This window comes from Microcaecilia unicolor, chromosome 13 (genome assembly GCF_901765095.1).
Source record: "Microcaecilia unicolor chromosome 13, aMicUni1.1, whole genome shotgun sequence".
NCBI classification, from domain to species: Eukaryota; Metazoa; Chordata; class Amphibia; order Gymnophiona; family Siphonopidae; genus Microcaecilia; species Microcaecilia unicolor.
The window spans coordinates 101,030,548-101,053,860 of record NC_044043.1 but is presented as its reverse complement, the minus strand read 5'-3'; the positions used below and the strand labels follow the sequence as shown (position 1 = coordinate 101,053,860).

General features: G+C 47.5%; 1 protein-coding gene across 3 annotated transcripts in view; it reads left to right on the top strand.

The window, feature by feature from the left end:
- ATP13A2 (ATPase cation transporting 13A2) overlaps positions 1-23,313 on the top strand; it is a 199,552-nt gene that overhangs the window by 117,860 nt on the left and 58,379 nt on the right. For all 3 annotated transcript variants that reach the window (XM_030186147.1, XM_030186145.1, XM_030186146.1), the window contains exons 22-26: positions 6,674-6,784; positions 7,885-7,964; positions 8,794-8,946; positions 11,548-11,644; positions 16,939-17,162. In XM_030186147.1, the coding sequence (XP_030042007.1) occupies positions 6,674-6,784; positions 7,885-7,964; positions 8,794-8,946; positions 11,548-11,644; positions 16,939-17,162 (665 nt within the window). The remainder of the gene's footprint in view (positions 1-6,673; positions 6,785-7,884; positions 7,965-8,793; positions 8,947-11,547; positions 11,645-16,938; positions 17,163-23,313) is intronic.

The window sequence follows — 23,313 nt, the reverse complement described above, 5'->3', positions numbered from 1 at the left end:
AAATGAGATCCATAACAGGAAGCCCCCAGCGAGATATCTGTTTGAAAGCCAGGGGCGAGAGCACCTATTTCCCCGGATCCAGCTTGTGGCTACTGAGAAAGTCTGCCTGGACATTCTGCGACCTCGCAATGTGCGTTGCTGAGAGGAGTGACAGATGCGTCTTCGCCCAGAGACAGAGTAGAGATGCTACCCGTGCAAGTGGTAGACTTCTGTGCCTCTTTGCCTGTTCAGATATGCTACTGCTGTTGCATTGTCCAAGAGAACATGCACCGGATGACCCCGTAGAAGAACTAGAAAGTCCGGAACGCTAAATGCATAGCCTGCAGCTCCAGCCAGTTGATGGACCAAGTCGCTTCCATCCAGGACTAGGTCCCCTGGGCTGTCTGGTTGAGGCAATGAGCCCCCCAACCCGACAGGGATGCATCCATTGTCATGACCGTCCAGTCTGGCGTCGCTAGCAGAATGTCCTTGTGTAGATTCTCCTGAATGAGCCAACACATCGCTGCCTTGAGGCGTGAAGTCTATGCCACTCTGACCGTATAGTCCTCTGAGAGGGGAGACCACCGACTGAGTAGGTACAGCTGAAGTGGCCGCATATAACTTCTGGCCCATACGACCACATCCAGGGTGGACACCATTGATCCCTGCACATAATCCCAGGCCCATGGCACTGGACTCTGCAACAAACTGCGTATCTGGCTCTGTAGCCGTAGACTGCGTGCTGGCATTAGGGACACTGTCCCCGCCTGAGTATCGAATAAGACTCCCTGATACTCCAGAGACTGTGAAGGAATCAGGTGGCATCCGAGAAAATTGATCATCCATCCGAGTGACTGAAGAAGGTTGACCACCCAGTCTGTCGCCTGAAGACTCTCCTCGTGAGACGATGCCCGAATGAGCCAATCGTCCAAGTAGGAATGTACCCGACCTCCCTCATTCCAGAGGAAAGCCACAACTACCACCAACACCTTGGAGAAAGTCCGTGGTGCATGGCCTGAAACTGAAAATGTTGACCGATCACCGCAGATTGAAGAAAACGCTGATAAGGAGGCCAAATATGAATGTGCAGATATGCTTTTTTGAGATCGAGGGTGGTCAAAAATTCTCCTGACTGTACTGCAGCAATCACAGAACGCAAAGTTTCCATGCGGAAATGGCGAATCCGCAAAGCCTTGTTTATGTAGTTGAGGTCCAGAACAGGACGGAGATATCGGACATGGCACATCCTGGTAGATGTTGATTCCAGGAAATCTGGGAACCATTTTGGCTAACATTGCCTTATCAGGTACACAGTCGACTGTTGAATTGTTAGTGGCATACAGTGGTGTGTAAAACATCGCTTTATTATCATTACTATGGGTAAGGAAAGAGGGGGTGGTGGAGATGGAAAGTTTCTTTCTGTAAACTAGTTAGAATTTTCAACAATGGCTGTTGTATCCTTTATCTTTTGATTGAATAAAAAAGATGTAAACATAAAACCACAATATTAGAGACTTCCTGTAGTTGTATAACAGCAGTGGCTAATTCCTATGCTATCGAGTTAGCTACACAAAACAGCTAGACTGTAGAATTGCACATATAGCTCAGGCTTGTAGAGCCTGAGTCATATGACTGACCGGCAAAGCTGTACTAAACTCCGTTCGCTGGGTAAATATCTCCTGTCCCCCTTCTCCCCCACTGCTAACTCCAGGCTCCGTTCCTTCTATCTCGCTGCTCCCTACGCCTGGAATAGACTCCCTGAGCCGGTACGTCAGGCTCAGTCTCTGGCTTGTCTTCAAATCTAGGCTTAAAGCCCACCTCTTTGCTACTGCTTTCGACTCCTAACCATGACTCTCTTGCTCAGTACCCTCACTTATTGCCCTATCCTTTATCCTCACCTCTTTATTCCCCTACCCTTAATTGTTCTGTCTGTCTCATGTCTGATCTAGATTGTAAGCTCTTTGAGCAGGGACTGTCTTTTTTTGTGTATGATGTGCAGCGCTGCGTATGCCTTGTAGCGCTATAGAAATGATTAGTAGTAGTAGATGAGACACCTAGTCAGCCACCAAAACCAGCGAAGGCAGTCTACTGAAACAGCCGTGCACCATAAGATATGAATTTTAAGGTAAAGTGCAAACAGAAATTTACCAACAACTTTCAGTTCAATCAAATGGGAGCACAGCAAACGAGCCCCACAGTCATAATGGTCCACAAAGTGCTCCAGGTAAACTTGGCCTACTGGGAACTAGGAACAGGTAGCTTCAAGTGAACAGTATATCTTTCACATTAGCTCCGTTTTTTTTTTTTTTTTTTTTTTTTTGAGGTCTTTTTTTTTAATTTTATTTAAAAAAAGGGAAGTCTGGCTAATTTTATCAGTCAATTTCCAATCTGCCATTTCTAACCAAGTAGTGTAGAAAAGCATGTTTTTTTTATTTATGAAAATTTTTATATTTCAACAGTTTTTATTAATGGTTCAGCATGTTAAACATGAATGTACATTTCGATGTAAAATTGTGTAAATAATATAACATACTTATATGGAACAATCATTGGTTTCTGTTATCTAGGTTTTTTCCTCCCCCCCCCCCCTCCCTCCCTCCCACATTTTCTCCCCCCCCAAACCTTTGTGCTTATAAACAGAATATTTATCTCTTTGTCTGTACATAAACATCCAAATATTATATTAAATTCAACTAATAACTCTTGTTGTATGTTGCTGATTGGTTGCCTATCTTGATCCACCGAAGTCGCAGATCACATACCTGGCCGTTTAATATTGCGGCAGTATCCTCTTGTAGACCAAGGTTAAAGATAATACAAAACAACCATCTATTTTGTGTTTTAGAAGCTTTTCTCCCCCCTATGCCCCCCATCCCTTCCCCCTCCTTCTCAGGTTGGTATACTTTATTAACTTTATTAACTTCAAAATGACCTGAGCCTCAGTCATCTAAAACCTTCCCTGAACTGGGAAATAACCGTAATATATATTGACCTCGTTAAACTAATGTCAGGTATGGTCTTGAGATCAGGGCCTCATCCATCCTTTAACCTACCTAGCCAAGACTCTTTCCTTATTCCCCCAAAATCCCCCCCCTCCCCCCCTCCCTTCCCCTCCCTGCGCATTGCTTATAGTCCAATTCCCTTCACTGGTCCCAGGGAAGTCTATTCAAGATCTGACTTCTCGCCTTAGGTGATATGGTGTTTATATATGCCCCCCAGATTGCTAGAAACCTCCGCTGCCTTCCCGGCGACAGTCCCGCTCCTCTAGACTCCCATGTCAATAGTTCCTGGAGTCTATTCCTCCAGTGCCAAAAGGAGGGTGGGCAATCCTCAGTCCAGTGGAGTAAGATACATTTTTTCCCCAATATGCAGGCCTTGCTGAGAAACAATTTCTCTCCCCTCGTGGTTCCCATCCAGAGTCTGGGCATACTGAATATAGCTCTTTCAAATGTTATGCTGATTGTGCGCCCCAACACCCTTGTCAGGTATCTACCAATTGCCGCCCAGAATGATGATATTGACCTACACTGCCAAATCCCATGAAATAAGTTTGCCTCCAACCTAAGACACTTCCTACAGTTCTGTGTGGTCAAGACTCCTGCTCTAAAAGCTTGTCTCTGAGAGAAATAGGCCCGATGGATAGTGCGGAAGTGACACTCCTGTAATTCTGCATTGTGAACTATGGTTACCCCACTCTGAAGAGCTGACGATATTAACTGTGTAGAGATGTTTCTGCCTGACTCTATACTCCATCTATGTGCCACCTCTGTCAGGTCCCGTTCCCTTGCAAGCCTACCTAATTTATTGTAAAACCAGGACACTGAGATTTGTCCCGCTGCATCTCCTTCTAATAATTCTCTTAATTGTCTCCCAAATCGTGGGTGTAGACTATCTGGTGGGAGGGTATGCACATAGTGATATAACTGCCTGTACGCCAGCCAAGTGGCCGTTTTCTGCCCACACTTCTCCACGAAGTCAGCGTACGAGAGCAAGGATCCATCTTCCCTTACCAGCTCGTCCAACGAATGGACTCCCCTACTCTCTAATAATCGGAAAATCCTATTTTCATCTCCGGGCCTGAATGAAACATTCCCCCTCAGAGGCAACCACACACTTCCTCTACTATCCTGCCCCCAATACATGAGCACCGTTTTCCACACATGTCTCATTGACTTTAATAGCACACTTCCTCTTACTTTTTCTGGTAAATCTCTCCTTGGAGAGTGTATCAAAGATACCAGGTGCCAAGGCCTAAAGAGGTCTCGCTCAAGCTCCACATGTGTATAAGTATCTGAATCCATCAACCAATCTTTCAAATGTCTTAACAGACACGCCTGGTTATACTTGCGGATGTCTGGGAGTCCTAAGCCCCCCATCTTTTGTGCCCCTAATAGGTATTTCCATCTCACTTTAGGTTTTCTACCCCCCCAGCAGAATTTCATCACTAATTTCCTAAGGGTTTCTAAATCTTTTTTGAGTAGCCACAGAGGAAGGGTTTGTAGAAGATAGAGCCATCTAGGGAAGACCATCATTCTGAACAAATGCAATCGTCCCAATAAAGTCAATGGCAAATTTGCCCAGTGCATCAGTTGCTCCTTTGTCTCCCGAAGGAACCTTTGCACATTAATGTCATATAACCTCGTCGGGTCCATTGCCAGCTGGATTCCTAAATATTTAAATGATGCGTTTGCCCACTGCAATGGGAATCCCTCTCCCCACAACCTCCGCAAATCATCTGAACCAGCCAACGCTTCTGATTTTAAAAGATTTAATCGGAAACCAGAAAAGTCCCCATATTCCGCCAGACTCTCCATCAGGTAGGGGAGGGAATCTCTAGGTTCAGTTATCAATACCAATAGGTCATCTGCAAACGCAGCTGTTTTAAAAAGAAAGTCCCCTATATGTACCCCCTTTACATCGGGATTAAGCTGCAGTTCCCGCAGCAGTGGATCCAGAGTTAGAACAAATAGCAGAGGGGAGAGAGGGCATCCCTGTCTAGTTCCTCTTCTAATCTTAAATCTATCTGAAGTTATACCATTTGCGTATACACGGGCTTCGGGGTCTTTATACAATGTTTGCACAGCTTCATTAAACCAGCCTTCTATCCCGTAAGCCTTTAATATACCAAACATGAAGCCCCAGTCCACTCTGTCAAACGCTTTTTCAGCGTCAAAGCTGATGAGTAAAGCTGGGTGTCCTTCCCTTCCAATTGTCTCCAAAGCCGCCAGAATCCGTCTTATATTTTGGCTATAACCCTTCCCCGAGTAAACCCCACTTGTGGCTCAGCTACTAATGATGGTAATACTCTTGCCAGTCTGTTTGCCAATATCTTGGCCAAAAGTTTGACCTCAGTGTTAAGTAGGGATATGGGACGGTAAGATTCTGGCTGATCTTCAGGTTTACCTGGTTTCCTTAAAACTATAATCTGTGCTGTGTTCAGATGTCTCGGGAGGGCTCGTTGCTGAATAGATTCCTGAAAGACCTCTGTCAGGACCGGACCAATATCGTCCTGTAATAATTTATAGAACTCATTGCGGAGCCCGTCAGGACCTGGCGCCTTTCCCAGAGCACTTTGCTTAATTACCCATGCCACTTCCTCTGTGTCTATTGGGGCACTCAGCTGTGATAATTCTTCACTCGTTACTCTAGGAAGCTCTATGCTATTCAGGTAAACGTCACTATCTACCAACTGAGATTGCTGTGACTCATACAGTTTAGCAAAGAATTCCCTAAACACTTTGTTGATTGCTTTATCATCATTCACCCGCTTCCCTTTTGAATCCACCAGAGTGGCTATCTTACTCCGACCCGTGCTACCCTTTGCTAATCTAGCCAGGAGAGCGCTACCCTTATTCGCGAACTTATATAGTTGATATTTATAGTACGCCCATGATTTCTTGGCCTCTAGATGTATTAGCTCGTTTAATGTTTGTTGGGTTTCCAATAATTGCTTCTTTATTTGCAATGAGTGACTCACTCCATATTGCTGTCGTAGGACAGTCACTTGTTTTTCTAGGCGTAAAAGCTCTCGCCTCCTCACTCTCTTTTGGTGACTCACATATGAAATGATTTCTCCCCTGAGCACCACCTTTGCTGTCTCCCAGAACAGAGTTACATTTGATCTGTGCTGTTCATTATCTTTTTTATATTGTTGCCACTTGGAGAGTAAGAATGGAGTGAAGTTTCTATCTCTATATAGATGCGATGGGAATCTCCAACCGCTCTCTAGCTCCGTTTTTAAAAGCAGTTAATGAGGATGCAATAGGGAAAAAGACTCATCTCTTTAACAAGGCATACAACAATGATCAACATAAACTCCCATACGCACATCCAAAACTGCCTCTACAATATCTACTTGCCAAAACACTACCATGCTTTTTCACTATCATGACACCCAAGATCCCGTAACTTCTACTAAATGTATACTTTTTTATACAACTCTTATATGTTTCTTAAATTACTTCTTCTTATGTTTGTTTGTTAATACACTATCGTGTTTTATCATTATCATGATACCCAAAATCCTTCAGTTATCACTAAATGTATACTTTTTCATGTACTTCTGTTACTCATGATGTATTGTAAGCCACATTGAGCCTGCAAAGAGGTGGAAAAACGTGGGATACAAATGCAACAAATAAATAAATTAAAAGCCGAATTGTGATACAAGATGTTTGCTGTGCTTCTGTTGCAGGGATTGTACCAACAGGAGACGGTGTTCTCGAATCCAGGCCTGGACCACTTTGCACTGAATGGGAAATCCTTTAGTATTGTCTGCGACTACTTTCCTGACTTAATGCCAAAGGTGAGGCTGCCCTGATGTTCCTGTGCATCTTTCTGTCTTGTGATCACCTCCCCTTATTTGTTGTGATAGTTCAATATGGGATGTGAATAAGTGTATAAAGTTGTATTTTGGTCCCAGAAGAATTTGCAAGAAAGTTTGGTGATTCAACAGAAATGCAAAGCAGGGCCATGAAAAGTTTATAGCCACAGCTTTATAACTACAAAAAGCGCCACATCTACATCTGGGATTTAGAGTTATTTTATACTGTGGCAGGTTCAAGGAGTCTGTTACAATAGAGGTGGGGTCCGGATAGGGAGCCTGGGGACAGCTGTGTCTAAGAGTCCTTCATCATCTGCTGTTCTGGATGTATTGAAAGTGAACCTTGGCACCTTCAGCAAGTTACTAGGAGTAAGAAAAATGTCAGGAAGTATTTTTTCACGGAGAGAGTGGTGGATACTTAGAATGCCCTCCCGCGGGAGGTGGTGGAGATGAAAACGGTAGCGGAATTCAAGCATGTGTGGGATAAACATAAAGGAATCCTGTTCAGAAGGAATGGATCCTCAGAAGCTTAGCCGAGATTGGGAGGCGGGGCTGATGTTTGGGAGGTGGGGCTAGTGCTGGGCAAGACTTCTACAGTCTGTGCCCTGAAAATGGCAGATACAAATCAAGGTAAGGTATACACAAGAAGTAGCACATATGAGTTTATCTTATTGGGCAGACTAGATCAGGGGTAGGCAACTCCGGTCCTCGAGAGCTGCAGGCAGGTCAGGTTTTCAGGATATCCACAATGAATATGCAGGAGATAGATTTGCGTACCATGGAGGCAGTGCTTGCAAATCTATCTCCTGCATACTCTTTGTGGATATCCTGAAAACCTGACCTGCCTGCAGCTCTCGAGGACCGGAGTTGCCTACCCCTGGACTAGATGGACCATGCAGGCCTTTTTCTGCCGTCATCTACTATGTTACTATGATAAAATTTAAATAAATAAATGTAAGACTTCTAGTATCCACACACATCCTTCTTTTCCACACAATGTCTCTGGGTTTTTTGGGTATCTGTCTTGTAACTTTGACTCGTGAATCCGTGCTTGACTTCATGGAACTTCATTGTATGTACAGGTCCTGGTGCGGGGCACGATCTTTGCCCGCATGTCTCCTGAGCAAAAAACACAGCTGGTGCACAGTCTGCAGGACCTGAAGTAAGTTATGTACAAAATACAAAGGAGGCACATTTCAGAGCCATATGGTTCAATAGTTTTTTTGACCCTCCACAGTTCCAAATCTAAACTCTGAACGGCCAGGCAGAAAAGATGTGTTTTAAGCGACATTGTGAAAGTCATAAGGAACATCGTTGTTTGTAATGCCCGTGGGAGGTTATTCCATAAAGACTGTGTTAAAAAGAAAAGTGCATTCTGCCTGGTAGACTTCAAGCAGGTTTTAATCATTAGATCTCAGTGAACGCGGTGGAATTATGAGGATTAACGGCTGATAATTCCCTCCTAAAGAGTAAACATGTGTAGCCTGCATAACCAAACATCTTTGCAGATAACAATAAAAACATACACAATTCAATACATAAAACAATAAAACCTATTCAAATAAAAACGAAACAGATTAACATAAGTACAAAAAATATCCAGAATACTGGAAAAGTCAAATTTTCCAATCTATGCAGATAGGCCAGAAACGTGTGGGGACTTTTACCCAGCTCTCAGAGGAAGTCCGTGTGTGCTTTCCCTTTTAGAACTGTCTAGGGAAACAATTCTGCAGAGGTCAGCACCTGCTATTTGTCCAGAAAGTGTTGAAACTGCAAAACAACCTGTGGTGTTGCCTCCCCTGAGTTTCTTATGAGTAAGAGTATATAATAACGTAGTAAATGTCGGCAGATAGACCCGTAAGGTCCATCCACTCTGCCCAACAAGGTGGCTTGAATGTATCTGGTACTGTGCGCATGTCCTACTTCGTCATGGTTTAAACGCTGGCATCATGAACTGGAGATGAGCCTGCTGTTTGCTCTGGCCCTTACAGGTACTGTGTTGGAATGTGTGGAGACGGAGCCAATGACTGTGGAGCTCTGAAAGCTGCCGATGTGGGAATCTCTCTCTCTGAAGCTGAAGCTTCTGTAGCCTCACCATTCACATCCAAAGTGGATAACATCCAGTGTGTCCCCATGGTTATCCGGTGAGTTGTAGCCCACAGGCCTATCTTTGTATTTTCTGTTCTCCATTTATATACTCTGAGAAGGACCAATATCAATGTGGCTCTTATTAACGGCTATATCCCCCAGCGAGTTCAATGCAGCAACAATAGAAAATAATTAACTCTTAGCAAATACTACTACTACTACTTCTACTTATCATTTCTATAGCGCTACTAGACGTACGTAGTGCTGTACACTTGAACATGAAGAGACAGTCCCTGCTCGACAGAGCTTACAATCTACTTAGGACAGACAAACAGGACAAATAAGGGATAAGGACAAAGAGTAGCAAGATTCCGTGCAGAATCCCAAAGAGTAGCAAGATTCTGGAATCCCACTGTTGCAACATTCTGTGCGGAATCCCAAAGAGCAGCAAGATTCCGGAATCCCAAAGACTACTACTACTACTCATCACTTCTAAAGCGCTACTAGACGTACGCAGCGCTGTACACTTGAACATGAAGAGACAGTCCCTGCTCGACAGAGCTTACAATCTAATTAGGACAGACAAACAGGACAAACAAGAGATAAGGGAATATTAAAGTAAGGATGATAAAATAAGGGTTCTGAACAAGTGAATAAGGGTTAGGAGTTAAAAGCAGCATCAAAAAGGTGGGCTTTTAGCTTAGATTTGAAGACGGCCAGAGATGGAGCTTGATGTACCGGCTCAGGAAGTCTATTCCAGGCATATGGTGCAGCAAGATAAAAGGAACGGAGTCTGGAGTTAGCGGTGGAGGAGAAGGGTGCAGATAAGAGAGATTTACCCAGTGAACGGAGTTCCCGGGGAGGAATGTAGGGAGAGATGAGAGTGGAGAGGTACTGAGGAGCTGCAGAGTGAATGCACTTATAGGTCAATAAAAGGAGTTTGAACTGTATGCGGAAACGGATAGGAAGCCAGTGAAATGACTTGAGGAGAGGGCTAATATGAGCATAACGACCCTGGTGGAATATTAGTCGTGCAGCAGAATTTTGAACAGATTGAAGAGGAGAGAGATGGCTAAGTGGGAGACCTGTGAGAAGCAAGTTGCAATAGTCTAAGCGAGAGGTGATAAGAGGTCTTCAATCTCTTCCGAAATACTAAGTATCTCCGTTCAGTTCCAAAAGGAAGATGCAGATTAAGAAGAATCTCAAAAAGCCTTTATAAGTAGCAGGACAAACTAACCGGTTGGCTACCTTGGGAGTATCTAGGAATGGAGTGGATATTGCGCTGTTTATAAACAGTTTGAGAATCTGAAGGTGGACAAAGCTATGGGGCCAGATGGGATACGTCCCAGGATACTGAGGGAGCTGAGAGAGGTCCTGGTGGGACCTCTTATAGATTTAGAGGTGTTCCGAGAGAGGTGGCCGATGATCTGGCCACTTTGGAGATGGGGACTGCCTTTCTGGTGGATAACCTGTATGATTTGGTCAGGGCGTCCGCAAAGTCATTGGCATTGTCGGTCGCTAAGCGTCGCAGTCTCTGGTTGCGGCAGTGGTCGGCGGACCTGACCTCTTAAGTTGCACCTTAGTCCAGTTACCTACAGGTTCCGTTTCCTCTTTCTAAGATGATTGCTTCTTCCTTTTCCCAGGCCACTCCTCCACCTTTTCAATCATCTCTATCTTTCCTAAATAGATTATAGCCCTGCATGTTTGCATCCCCTTCATGACCACACCTGCCAGGTAATTATCCAGGTTCCTACTCAGATTATTGCTGGCTCTGCCTTCTCTTCACCTCTGACTGCCTTGGCGTTACCTGGATTGCGCTGAGGCGGTCAGGACAGATTTTCCACAGCACTGCACAAATAAGTGTTGCTGGTGATAACCCGGTGAGCAGAATTTATCCACTTAGGAGCTTCTCCTACCCAAATAATTCCTGACATTAAAAAGTTCTAATGGTTATTAAAACCTTTTTATTGAAATGAATATATGAATCAAATTGAAAAGTCTGAAAATATGGACATAAAAGCCCAAACAAACTGAAGCCTTTTTCTCAGTTCACATCCCTAGCAGTTTCATTTGCTACCTTAACCATCCCCTACCCCAGTTATGCTTCCCCCAAATGCATTACTCAAAACGTGCGTGTGCTTTTACCCACACACAGGGTGGATAATTAACATTGTTTTACCCACAGGAATAGCTTTGAAAATTGCTTTTCCAGTGTGAGACACGGATAGTTTTGTGGCCGTCATGGAGTCCCTGTGATGCAGGGGAAATTATGTTGTGTTTCATCATGCAGCAACTTAGCAATAATTCAATTTCTTCCATGCTAAACGTATAAACTTTCCACATTTGGATGTTTATGGCTCTCAGTGGGGGATAGTTGTGCTGATTATTTAGGAATATTTGATATCTGGCCTTACAAACAACAAAGAGGTTTCCAATAGCAGTATAAAAAACAGTAAAAAAAAAACCCAATTGCTAGCCCAGAGGGGTTTCTGCCTCTCTCGGAGCACATGAATAAAATTATAACTGTTCTGACTATTGTGTGTTGTGCTAAAGAACTAACTGCTTTGTGGGTTAGTTTAGTTAATAGGGGACTCAGCAGCAGGTCCCCTTTGCTGCCTGCAAGGCCTGTGACTGGTTCTTCTCTTCTCTTCTTGCAGTGAAGGTCGTTGCTCTCTGACCACTTCATTTGGGGTTTTCAAATACATGGCACTGTACAGCTTAACACAGTTTGTGTCTGTTCTCATCCTCTATACTGTAAGTATTGGTTACTCTATTCTGCAAGAGGAATGGGCAGTATTTACTGCTCCTGGCCTGTGTTTCTTTCATACTGCCTATGGTATTTTTGAGACACTGTTTAAAAGTACGGTATGCAGAGAGAGGCAAAGTTGATGGTTCATTTTCCCTGCAAACTTTGCACTTATTCTCAGAGGAAAATTATGAGCACATTTCCCCGAAATTCTGTATATCGTGCCTTAATTTCTGTGTGGAAGTAGAAGCATATTCTATAACAATGCGTGTAACGTAATTGGTTAACTATCTAATCAGCTCTGTCAACTGGATGTTAACAAGCAATTAACACTAATTGGCATTAATTACGATTTACATTCACAACTCGCTAAGTGTATTCTATAATGTGGTGCACATAAATTCCAAGTTGCATACTTGGAAAGGGGGAGTGGTTATGGGCCCTATTATTATAGAATACACCTTCTGCGTCTAATATAGGTGTCGGGATTTATGCCAAGTAAAACGTCCTAAATGGGTGTGACCAAATTTGGTCTCATAGAGAGGCGATCTGCATGGAAATTTAAGCCTATTCTATAAAATGTAGTCGTATTGTTTTTCAGGCACCAAATATAGAATCAAGCCCATTATCTCTTTCAAAATAGCCTCATGAAAAAGTACTTGTTTATGGATATTTGTTCCTTTTAAATTGTTGCATTTAGATTTGAAAATCTCATCTATATACAAGACCTAACTTTGCCACTGAAGCTGCACAAGTTTTGCCTGAGTAAAATTTAATGCCTGCCTTGTACATTTACCCAGGAAAAAATGGGCAGTTTTCAAACCACAGATTTACCCAGGTAAACGGCTTCCGAAAAGTGCCCTTTGCCTCACAGGCCCTGCAATATTTGATGGTAATTGATGTACACATCCCAGGGAAAGAGGTTTTAGGCTGAGGTTGTTTTGCATGTGTAACATCATGACATCACACATGCCTTCAATGTATAATTTCTTAGATGAATGATACCCTCCGTTGTTGAAAGCAGGATTGTTATACGAAGCATTCTCCGAGGACAAGCAGGCTGCTTGTTCTCACATGTGGGTGACGTCCGACGGCAGCCCCAGGATCGGAAATCTTCCTAGCAACAAAGCTTGCTAGAGCCCTCGCGCGCATGTGCGACCGTCTTCCCGCCCGTAGCGCGAACGTGCCTCAGTCTCTTTTTTTCTGCGGCTCAGTGCGGCTGTTTTTCAGCTGTTCTGCGCCCCAGAGAGAGCCTTCACACTGTTTTCGCAGTTTTCGCCGCTCTTCGGTTTGTTTTCTGAGCGAGTCACTCGCGTTTTTTCGTTCTTTAAAAAAAAAAAAGTTAACTTTTTCCTTTAATTCTTAGTTTATCCCCGTAAGTTTCCTTTCGTTGTCACAAGTAGCCATTTTGGCATTTTTCCTTTTTTTTGTGCCCTTCTTTTGGCACCATCGCGGATTTTGACTTCACCGCTGCGATTTTTTTGTCCATGACCTCGAAGATCGCCAGCGGCTTCAAGAAGTGCACGCGGTGCAGCCGGGCAATCTCAGCCACTGATCCACACGCTTCGTGTATTCAGTATCTTGGGACTGGTCATCGCCCCGACGCTTGTACTCTGTGTCTTTGCCTAAAAAAGCGGACACAAGCGTCGAGATTGGCTCAGTGGTAGCACCTGTTCCGAGCCGTGCCCGGGCCTTCGGCGTCGAGGTCGGTAGCGGTACCGAGATCGTCAGAGACGTTATCGATGTCGGCACCGGAGAGTGCATCGACGTCAGGAGTGCAGGTAATGGCTGTCCAGAGACCTCATGCTGGCAGCAGTGAGCTATCGAGTGGCTTTTGGATCCTGGGGGGTGGGGAGGTTGAGGGTGGCCTGCTTCAGGGCTCGGGGAGGGATTTTAAGGATCAGGGAAGAACCTGCTTCGGGGATCAAGGGGGGGCCCAGAAAGTGGAGGGGGGGGGGGGACATCAGAGTGACAACCTGGAAGTTATACTGATGCTGGCCAATATTCAGTGCCAGCATCCGCTTAGCTAAAGGACCAAAGTTTAGGACTGTTACTTGTGTAGTCCTATTTGGTTGCTTAGCTATACAGGCATCAGCAGTACTGAATATTGCTGGCACACACATAGCTCCTGGATCCTCCCCAACTCTGCTTCCGAAATGCCCTTCTACTGCCCACTTTTGAAATGGCTGGTCAGAGCCGATATTCACTGGCACTGCCCAGTTATGTGCCACTGAATATTGGCAGCCGGCCCACATAAACTGCTTTGAATATCTACCGGAGGTGTCTACGGAGCCCCCATGAGCAGAAACTACACCCAAACCTACTAGAACTCAAACCTATTTTCAATACCCTTCATACTTTCTCACCTTGAATTTGACCAAGAGGTCTTCCCATCAAGAAGACGATCAGGTTGCCATGTTCCATATAAACTGTGGTTGTTTCCGTTCATCTCTTCCGAGAAGCTCTAAGAATTTGGAACCTTGCAGTTGTTAGATGTCACTCTTTAAGCTGTTTACCTTCCTGGATAACAGAATCATATAGCAAGACTCCTTCAGCCACAAGTAAAATCCTCACAGTTGGACCCTAGACTCGATTGCAGTTCAAAAGCCTACTTAACCTATGAGGAATGCTCTCCATAGATCCTTTTGTCCTAAGACCGTGCACAGTGTGCTCCCCTTCTACACTCTGCATCCATATCCAGACAGGATTGTGTTGGAATCAAGGTCATCTTTATGTCTTCCCACCATTTCCACTAATCAGTAAAGTACTTCAAAAGATCTGGATAAGATATAGTGGCATTAGAAAAGGTTCATAGAAGAGAGACCAAAATGATAAAGGGGATGGAACTCCTCCCATCTGAGGAAAGGCTAAAGAGGTTAGGGCCCTTCAGTTTGGAAAAGAGACAGCTGAGGGGGGATATGATTGAGGTCTGAAAAATCCTGAGTGGTGTGGAATGGGTAGAAGTGAATTGATTTTTCACTCTTTCAAAAAGTGCAAAGACTAGGGGACACTCAATGAAATTACATGGAAATGCTTTTAAAACAAATAGGAGGAAATATTTTTTCACTCATAAGTACATAAGTATTGCCATACTGGGACAGACCAAAGGTCCTTCAAGCCCAGCATCCTGTCTCCAACAGCGGCCAATCCAGGTCACAAATACCTGGCAAGATCCCAAAAACGTACAAAACATTTTATGCTGCTTATCCCAAAAATAGTGGATTTTCCCCAAGTCCAATTTAATAATGGTCTATGGACTTTTCCTTTAGGAAGCCAGCCAAACCTTTTTTTAAACTCTGCTAAGCTAACCGCCTTTACCACATTCTGTGACAACGAATTCCAGAGTTTAATTACATGTTGAGTGAAAAAAAACTTTTCTCCGATTTGTTTTAAATTTACTACTTTGTAGCTTCATAGAATAGTTAAGTTCTGGAACTCGCTGCCGGAAAATGTGGTAATGGTGGTTAGCATATCTGGGTTTAAAAATAGGTTTGGCCAAGTTCCTGGAGGAAAAGTCCATAGTCTGTTATTGAGGTTGACATGGAGGAAGCCACTGCTTGCCCCAGGATTGGTAGCAGGGAATGTTTCTACTAATTGGGTTTCTGCCAGGTACTCGTGACCTGAATTGGCCACTGTTGAAAGCAGGATACTGAGCTGGATGGACCATTGGTCTGACGCAGGATGGCTGTTCTTAGGTTCTTAAGTGATCCTAATTACTCCACGTTGGCCAAGACAAATTGGTAGTTCAGCAGTGCTTTTACTTGTAGCATTTCCTTTCCTTTATTTGTTAGTTTCTTTTAGACAATAATCCTGATTTTTATATTGTTTATTTTACACTACTTTGATGATTTTTTCTTAAGCAGTTAATCAAATAAAAACAACCTGAACCTGATTTCTGTGCCTATTAATCCTCTCCATAGAGCAACCAGTACCATTACCCGACACTTCTGACACACGAGCAAAGTCTCCTCTTACACCTCAATCTGAAGGGTTTGTCATTGACAGCGTAGAGACTGAGTGGGACCTGATTCCCATACCTCTCACAGAGTCGGCAAAATGAGCGCTTTTAGCAACAAGAAAGTCTGTTTGATCTAAGTGGTGTCCTTTTTTTAATCTGGGCTCACTTGCAAAATAAAAACCCCATAACACATCCTCTAGAAACAATTCTCTCCTACTTGCTTCATCTTTCAGAACTGGGCCTTAAAACCTCATCTGTTCAACTCCATTTGATGATCATTTCAGCCTACATTGTTTTCTTCAAGGAAAATCTCTTGCCACTTATCCCGTTGTCTTCCATTTTATAAGAGGCCTCATGAATTAAAACTAGCCATAAGAACCCTCCATTTCATGTGATCGTAGCATTGTCCCAGCCAGACTCATGCGGCACCCATTTGAGCCTCTGGGGTCATCTTCCATTGAGCATCTTACTTGGAAAACAGCTTTTCTAATTGCTAGAACTACCTAACTGGATTTTGGACTACCTTTCACTCTGTTACCCATTAGCAGGCCTGACGCTTCTTGGACGTGTAGCCATCATCAGCTCTGTACCAAAGCCACCTCGGTGGCTAACCTTAGGACAGCTGCAAGGCTGCAACTTGGTCTTCGGTCCATACATTGACCAAGTATTACTGCCTGGATGCAGCATTTGGACAAGTTATTCTTCATAACCTGTTTGCTTACTGAAAATTGAACTTCCTCTGATCCAGTTTCTTCCACTCATTTGTTCATGTTTTGGGCCACTAGAACATCTGAAATTGTTTGGCCCTTAGCTTGTGACCTAGAATGTGCCTGTTTTTCCCGATCTTGTATACAGAGAAAGCGAAATTGCTTACGTGTAACAAAACTTCTCCCTAGATAGTAGGGGAATGTAGTCACACTCACCCTAACCCATCCCTTCAGACTCCCCCCCCCCCCCCCCCCCCCCACAAAAGATGGCCAGTTCTGAGGGGGAGGAGGAAGATTGAGGCAGCTATGCTCAGGAAGGATCTGTTTGGATTATTCTGAGCTGAGCGACATATCCAGCATACAAGACTCCATCAGATGACTTCACTTTAATGTGTGGCTGCATTCCTCCGCTGTCTACGGAGAACCCCCTTTACAGGTAAGCGACTTCACTTTATTTTCACATAGCTCATTTTATTAGCATTTATACTTGTACATCCATCCTGTCAGTCAGTTCACTCTGGAGCCATGAAGAGCCTCTAGCTTCATGTGTGCTAAAGGAAAGGGGAATGCATACAGTGCCGTGTTTTTCCTTGTTGGCTTTTCACCTAGAATGCTGCTTTTTTTTCCCTTTGTGCAGGTGAACACAAACCTCAGCGATTTTCAGTTTCTGTTTTTTGATCTGATCATCACCACCACAGTGGCAGTGTTGATGGGCAAGACGGGGCCAGCACAGGAGCTGGGCATTCAGCGACCCCAGGGCACACTGATCAGCATAACTGTGCTGGGCAGCCTTCTCCTCCAAACCCTCCTGCTTATCGTCATACAAGTGCTGGCTTATTTTATCACTCTCTCGCAAACCTGGTGAGTTTGGTGGCTCAGTGGCAGTACTGTGCATTGACATGCTGGAGACCTAAATGTAATTCACAAGCCCAGTCTCCTTTTCTCTAAGGAATGATTCAGATGTCTTATTCAGAGGCCCTGGGGTAAGGTTTAGTCTCTGTTATCATACAGTCGTGACACCTAGTAATAATAATAATAAAATTTCCGCTTCAACCCATTTCTGCATCCATCTGGATTACAAAGTATAAAGAAGCTAGGCCAACCCTAGGCCAAAACATCATATTCTGTACTCCAAAATAAGGGCCTCAAGCATTAGATTCCAAATATAAGGAAAATAAATGTGTTTTTAACCGCTTACTAAATTGCAGATGACACGAGGTCAGTCTCGATGCAAAAGGTAATGAGTTCCAGCATTGTGCTGAACTATATACGAAACCCTATTGTGTAGGAAAGAGCAATAAGCCTAGATCTCGCAACCTAAATAATCACTGTGCCTTCCCAGTATTAAATAAGTCTACCAGATATTCTCCGAGGACAAGCAGGCTGCTTGTTCTCACGACTGGGTGACGTCCGCGGCAGCCCCCACCAACCGGAAATAAGCTTCGCGGGACGGTCGACACGCAGGGCACGCCCACCGCGCATGCGCGGCCGTCTTCCCGCCCGTGCGCGACCGCTCCCGCCAGTTACTTTTTTTCCGCGACTGAGAGAGTTGTGTTTTCCCCTCTCTCTCGTTTCAGCCGCCGGATTTTTTCGACCGCGTTTACGCGGATCGTCGCTTTTGGCCTGTTCGGCCTCTTCTTCTTCTTCTTTCTCTTTTATTAAAAAAAAAAAAAAAAAAAAGAATTTTGCGCGTGTGGAGCACGCGCTCCTTCTTTTCCCTCGCTTTCTAGCGGGGACGCCTCGTTGCGGCCTAGTGGCCGCTCGGTCGGTTTCAGTTTTCGTGGTGTGATTTTAGCCACCATTGCCGACTTTGACTTCGCCGACGCGATTTTTCCGTCGATGTCCTCGAAGGTCCCGAGTGGATTTAAAAAGTGTGGTCGCTGCGGCCGGCCGATCTCGCAGACCGACACCCACGCTTGGTGCCTCCAGTGCCTCGGGCCGGAGCACAATCTCAAGTCGTGCGTTTTGTGTCTCGGTCTCCGGAAACGGACTCAGGTTGCGAGGCAAGTTCTGCGGGACCGTCTTTTTGGAACTTGCGCCGGCCCCTCGACGTCGACCTCGACGGCATCGGTATCGAAGACCGGTTCTTCGGTACCGGTATCGATGCCCGAGACATCGGCACCGATGGCAGCGACCCCAGGAGAACAGGTCCCGTCGGCCCGTCGGCCCGCCGGTCCGCCGGCGAGAGTGGGGTAGAGAGACCGCGTGGGCAGTCGGCCCCGGTCACTCCCTCAACTCGTGAGCCACGGGACCGAACCCTGTCGGACCCGGTACCCCGAGACCGAGGGGGATCGACCTCCTCCTCCTCCATGCCCTCCGGCACCGGTGACGTGCACCGGAAAAAAAGACAAGAAGCGCCGTCACCGGGAGCCCTCGGTGCACCCTGAAGAGGAGTCGACGCCGAAGCGTCATCGCAGAGAGGAGAGATCTCCGTCGGTGGTGGAGGTACCGACGCGTCGGGGTTCCGGCACCTCGGTGCCGTCTCCTGGCCCCCAGCAGCTTCCGGCACCGACACCCTTACCGGCCCCACCGCCTTTCCCGGCAGCGGGCCTGGACGAGTGCCTCAGAGCCATCCTTCCGGGGATCCTGGAAGGGCTGATGCGCCAGGCTGTGCCGGCGCCGGGGGTGCTTGCGCCCTCGGCGCCGATGACTGTGGCGCCGGCGAGCTCTAGCCCGGCGCCGGGGCAGTCGACACCGCCGCCGCTTGCGGTGCCGGTCTCGACAGCCACGCAGGTGGAGTCCCCGTCGACGTCGATGGAGGGAGCTCCGTCCCCGCCGGCGCGGGAGTCCACCGCTCGACGACACCGAGACCTCGGTGCCTCGACGTCGAGCCGGGCCCGGTACCGGACGCAGCTACATGAGCTAATGTCCGATACCGAGGATGAGGACTCGTGGGGGGAAGAGGAGGACCCGAGATATTTCTCCTCAGAGGAGTCTACGGGCCTTCCCTCGGACCCCACGCCGTCACCGGAGAGGAAGCTCTCACCTCCTGAGAGTCTCTCCTTTGCCTCCTTTGTGCGGGATATGTCTATAAGCATTCCCTTTCCCGTGGTCTCTGTGGAAGAGCCGAGGGCCGAGATGCTCGAGGTCCTCGACTATCCATCACCACCTAGAGAGTCCTCCACGGTACCGCTGCACAATGTCCTGAAGGAGACGCTGCTCCGGAACTGGGTGCGACCACTAACTAATCCCACCATTCCCAAGAAAGCAGAGTCCCAGTACAGGATCCACTCTGACCCAGAGCTCATGCGGCCCCAGTTGCCCCATGACTCAGCGGTCGTGGATTCTGCTCTCAAGAGGGCACGGAGTTCGAGGGATACCGCCTCGGCGCCCCCGGGGCGGGAGTCTCGCACTCTGGACTCATTTGGGAGGAAGGCCTACCAATCCTCCATGCTCGTGACCCGCATCCAATCTTACCTGCTCTATATGAGCATCCACATGCGGACCAATGTGCAACAGCTGGCGGACCTGGTCGATAAGCTCCCGCCGGAGCAGTCCAGGCCTTATCAGGAGGTGGTCAGGCAGCTGAAGGCGTGCAGAAAGTTCCTGTCCAGGGGGATTTTTGACACCTGTGACGTGGCATCTCGTGCTGCGGCCCAAGGTATAGTGATGCGCAGGCTCTCATGGCTGCGTGCCTCTGACCTGGACAACCGCACCCAGCAGAGACTGGCTGACGTCCCTTGCCGGGGGGATAACATTTTCGGTGAGAAGGTCGAGCAGATGGTGGACCAACTGCATCAGCGGGAAACCGCTCTCGACAAGCTCTCCCACTGGGCGCCTTCAGCACCCGCCCCCACGGGTGGGCGTTTTTCCCGGGCACGGCAGGCTGCACCCTATTCTTTTGCAAAGCGTAGGTACAACCAGCCGGCCCGAAGGCCTCGCCAGGCACAGGGACAGCCCCAGCGCGCTCGTTCTCGTCAACAGCGTGCGCCTAAGCTGCCCCCTGCGCCTCCACAGCAAAAGCCGGGGACGGGCTTTTGACTGGATCCACGGGAACATAGCCGCCCTACAAGTGTCCGTACCGGACGATCTGCCGGTCGGAGGGAGGTTAAAATTTTTTCACCAAAGGTGGCCTCTCATAACCTCCGACCAGTGGGTTCTCCAAATAGTGCGGTGCGGATACGCCCTGAATTTGGCCTCCCTGCCTCCAAATTGTCCTTCGGGAGCTCAGTCTTTCAGCTCCCTTCACAAGCAGGTACTTGCAGAGGAACTCTCCGCCCTTCTCAGCGCCAATGCGGTCGAGCCCGTACCACCCGGGCAGGAAGGGCAGGGATTCTATTCCAGGTACTTCCTTGTGGAAAAGAAAACAGGGGGGATGCGTCCCATCCTAGACCTGAGAGGCCTGAACAAATTCCTGGTCAAAGAAAAGTTCAGGATGCTTTCCTTGGGCACCCTTCTGCCAATGATTCAGAAAAACGATTGGCTATGTTCCCTGGATTTAAAGGACGCATACACTCACATCCCGATACTGCCAGCTCACAGACAGTATCTCAGATTCCGCCTGGGCGCACGGCACTTTCAGTATTGTGTGCTGCCCTTTGGGCTCGCCTCTGCCCCACGAGTGTTTACAAAGTGCCTCGTGGTGGTGGCGGCGTATCTACGCAAGCTGGGAGTGCACGTGTTCCCATATCTCGACGATTGGCTGGTCAAGAGCACCTCGGAGGCAGGAGCCCTCCGGTCCATGCAGTGCACTATTCAACTTCTGGGGCTGCTGGGGTTTGTGATCAATTACCCAAAGTCCCATCTCCAGCCTACTCAGTCTCTGGAATTCATAGGAGCGCTGCTGAATACCCAGACGGCTCAGGCCTACCTTCCCGAAGCGAGGGCTACCAATCTCTTGGCCCTGGCTTCGCAGACCAGAGCGTCTCAGCAGATCACAGCTCGGCAGATGTTGAGACTTCTGGGTCATATGGCCTCCACAGTTCATGTGACTCCCATGGCTCGTCTTCACATGAGATCTGCTCAATGGACCCTAGCTTCCCAGTGGTTTCAAGCCACCGGGAATCTAGAAGATGTCATCCGCCTCTCCACCAGTTGCCGCACTTCACTGCTCTGGTGGACCATCCGGACCAATTTGACCCTGGGACGTCCATTCCAAATTCCGCAGCCCACGAAAGTGCTGACGACGGATGCATCTCGCCTGGGGTGGGGAGCCCATGTCGATGGGCTCCACACTCAGGGTCTGTGGTCCCTCCAGGAAAAGGATCTGCAGATCAACCTCCTGGAGCTCCGAGCGATCTGGAACGCACTGAAGGCTTTCAGAGATCGGCTGTCCTGTCAAATTATCCAAATTCGGACAGACAATCAGGTTGCAATGTATTACGTCAACAAGCAGGGGGGCACCGGATCTCGCCCCCTGTGCCAGGAGGCCGTCGGGATGTGGCGTTGGGCGTGTCGGTTCGGCATGCTCCTCCAAGCCACGTACCTGGCAGGCGTAAACAACAGTCTGGCCGACAGACTGAGCAGAGTCATGCAACCGCACGAGTGGTCGCTCCATGCCAGAGTGGTACGCAAGATCTTCCGAGCGTGGGGCACCCCCTCGGTGGACCTTTTCGCCTCTCAGACCAACCACAAGCTGCCTCTGTTCTGTTCCAGACTTCAGGCACACGGCAGGCTAGCGTCGGATGCCTTTCTCCTCCATTGGGGGACCGGCCTCCTGTATGCTTATCCTCCCATACCTTTGGTGGGGAAGACCTTACTGAAGCTCAAGCAAGACCGCGGCACCATGATTCTGATCGCGCCCTTTTGGCCCCGTCAGATCTGGTTCCCTCTTCTTCTGGAGTTGTCCTCCGAAGAACCGTGGAGATTGGAGTGTTTTCCGACTCTCATTTCGCAGAACGACGGAGCGTTGCTGCACCCCAACCTCCAGTCTCTGGCTCTCACGGCCTGGATGTTGAGGGCGTAGACTTCACTGCGTTGGGTCTGTCTGAGGGTGTCTCCCGGGTCTTGCTTGCCTCTAGGAAGGATTCCACTAAAAAGAGTTACTTTTTCAAGTGGAGGAGGTTTGTCGTGTGGTGTGAGAGCATGGCCCTAGAACCTCGTTCTTGCCCTGCACAGAACCTGCTTGAATACCTTCTGCACTTATCAGAGTCTGGCCTCAAGACCAACTCAGTAAGGAATCACCTTAGTGCGATTAGTGCTTACCATTATCGTGTGGAAGGAAAAGCCATCTCTGGAGAGCCTTTAGTCGTTCGATTCATGAGAGGCTTGCTTTTGTCAAAGCCCCCTATCAAGCCTCCTGTTGTGTCATGGGATCTCAACGTCGTCCTCACCCAGCTGATGAAACCTCCTTTTGAGCCACTGAATACCTGCCATCTGAAGTACTTGACCTGGAAGGTCATTTTCTTGGTGGCAGTTACTTCAGCTCGTAGGGTCAGTGAGCTTCAAGCCCTAGTAGCTCATGCTCCATATACCAAATTTCATCACAACAGAGTAGTGCTCCGCACCCACCCAAAGTTCCTGCCGAAGGTGGTGTCGGAGTTCCATCTTAACCAGTCAATTGTCTTGCCAACATTCTTCCCCAGGCCGCATACCCGCCCTGCTGAACGTCAGTTGCACACATTGGACTGCAAGAGAGCATTGGCCTTCTACTTGGAGCGGACACAGCCCCACAGACAGTCCGCCCAATTGTTTGTTTCTTTCGACCCTAACAGGCTAGGGGTCGCTGTCGGGAAACGCACCATCTCCAATTGGCTAGCAGATTGCATTTCCTTCACTTACGCCCAGGCTGGGCTGACTCTTGAGGGTCATGTCACGGCTCATAGTGTTAGAGCCATGGCAGCGTCAGTGGCCCACTTGAAGTCAGCCACTATTGAAGAGATTTGCAAGGCTGCGACGTGGTCATCTGTCCACACATTCACATCACATTACTGCCTCCAGCAGGATACCCGACGCGACAGTCGGTTCGGGCGGTCGGTGCTGCAGAATCTGTTTGGGGTGTAAATCCAACTCCACCCTCCAGGACCCGAATTTATTCTGGTCAGGCTGCACTCTCAGTTAGTTGTTCTTCGTA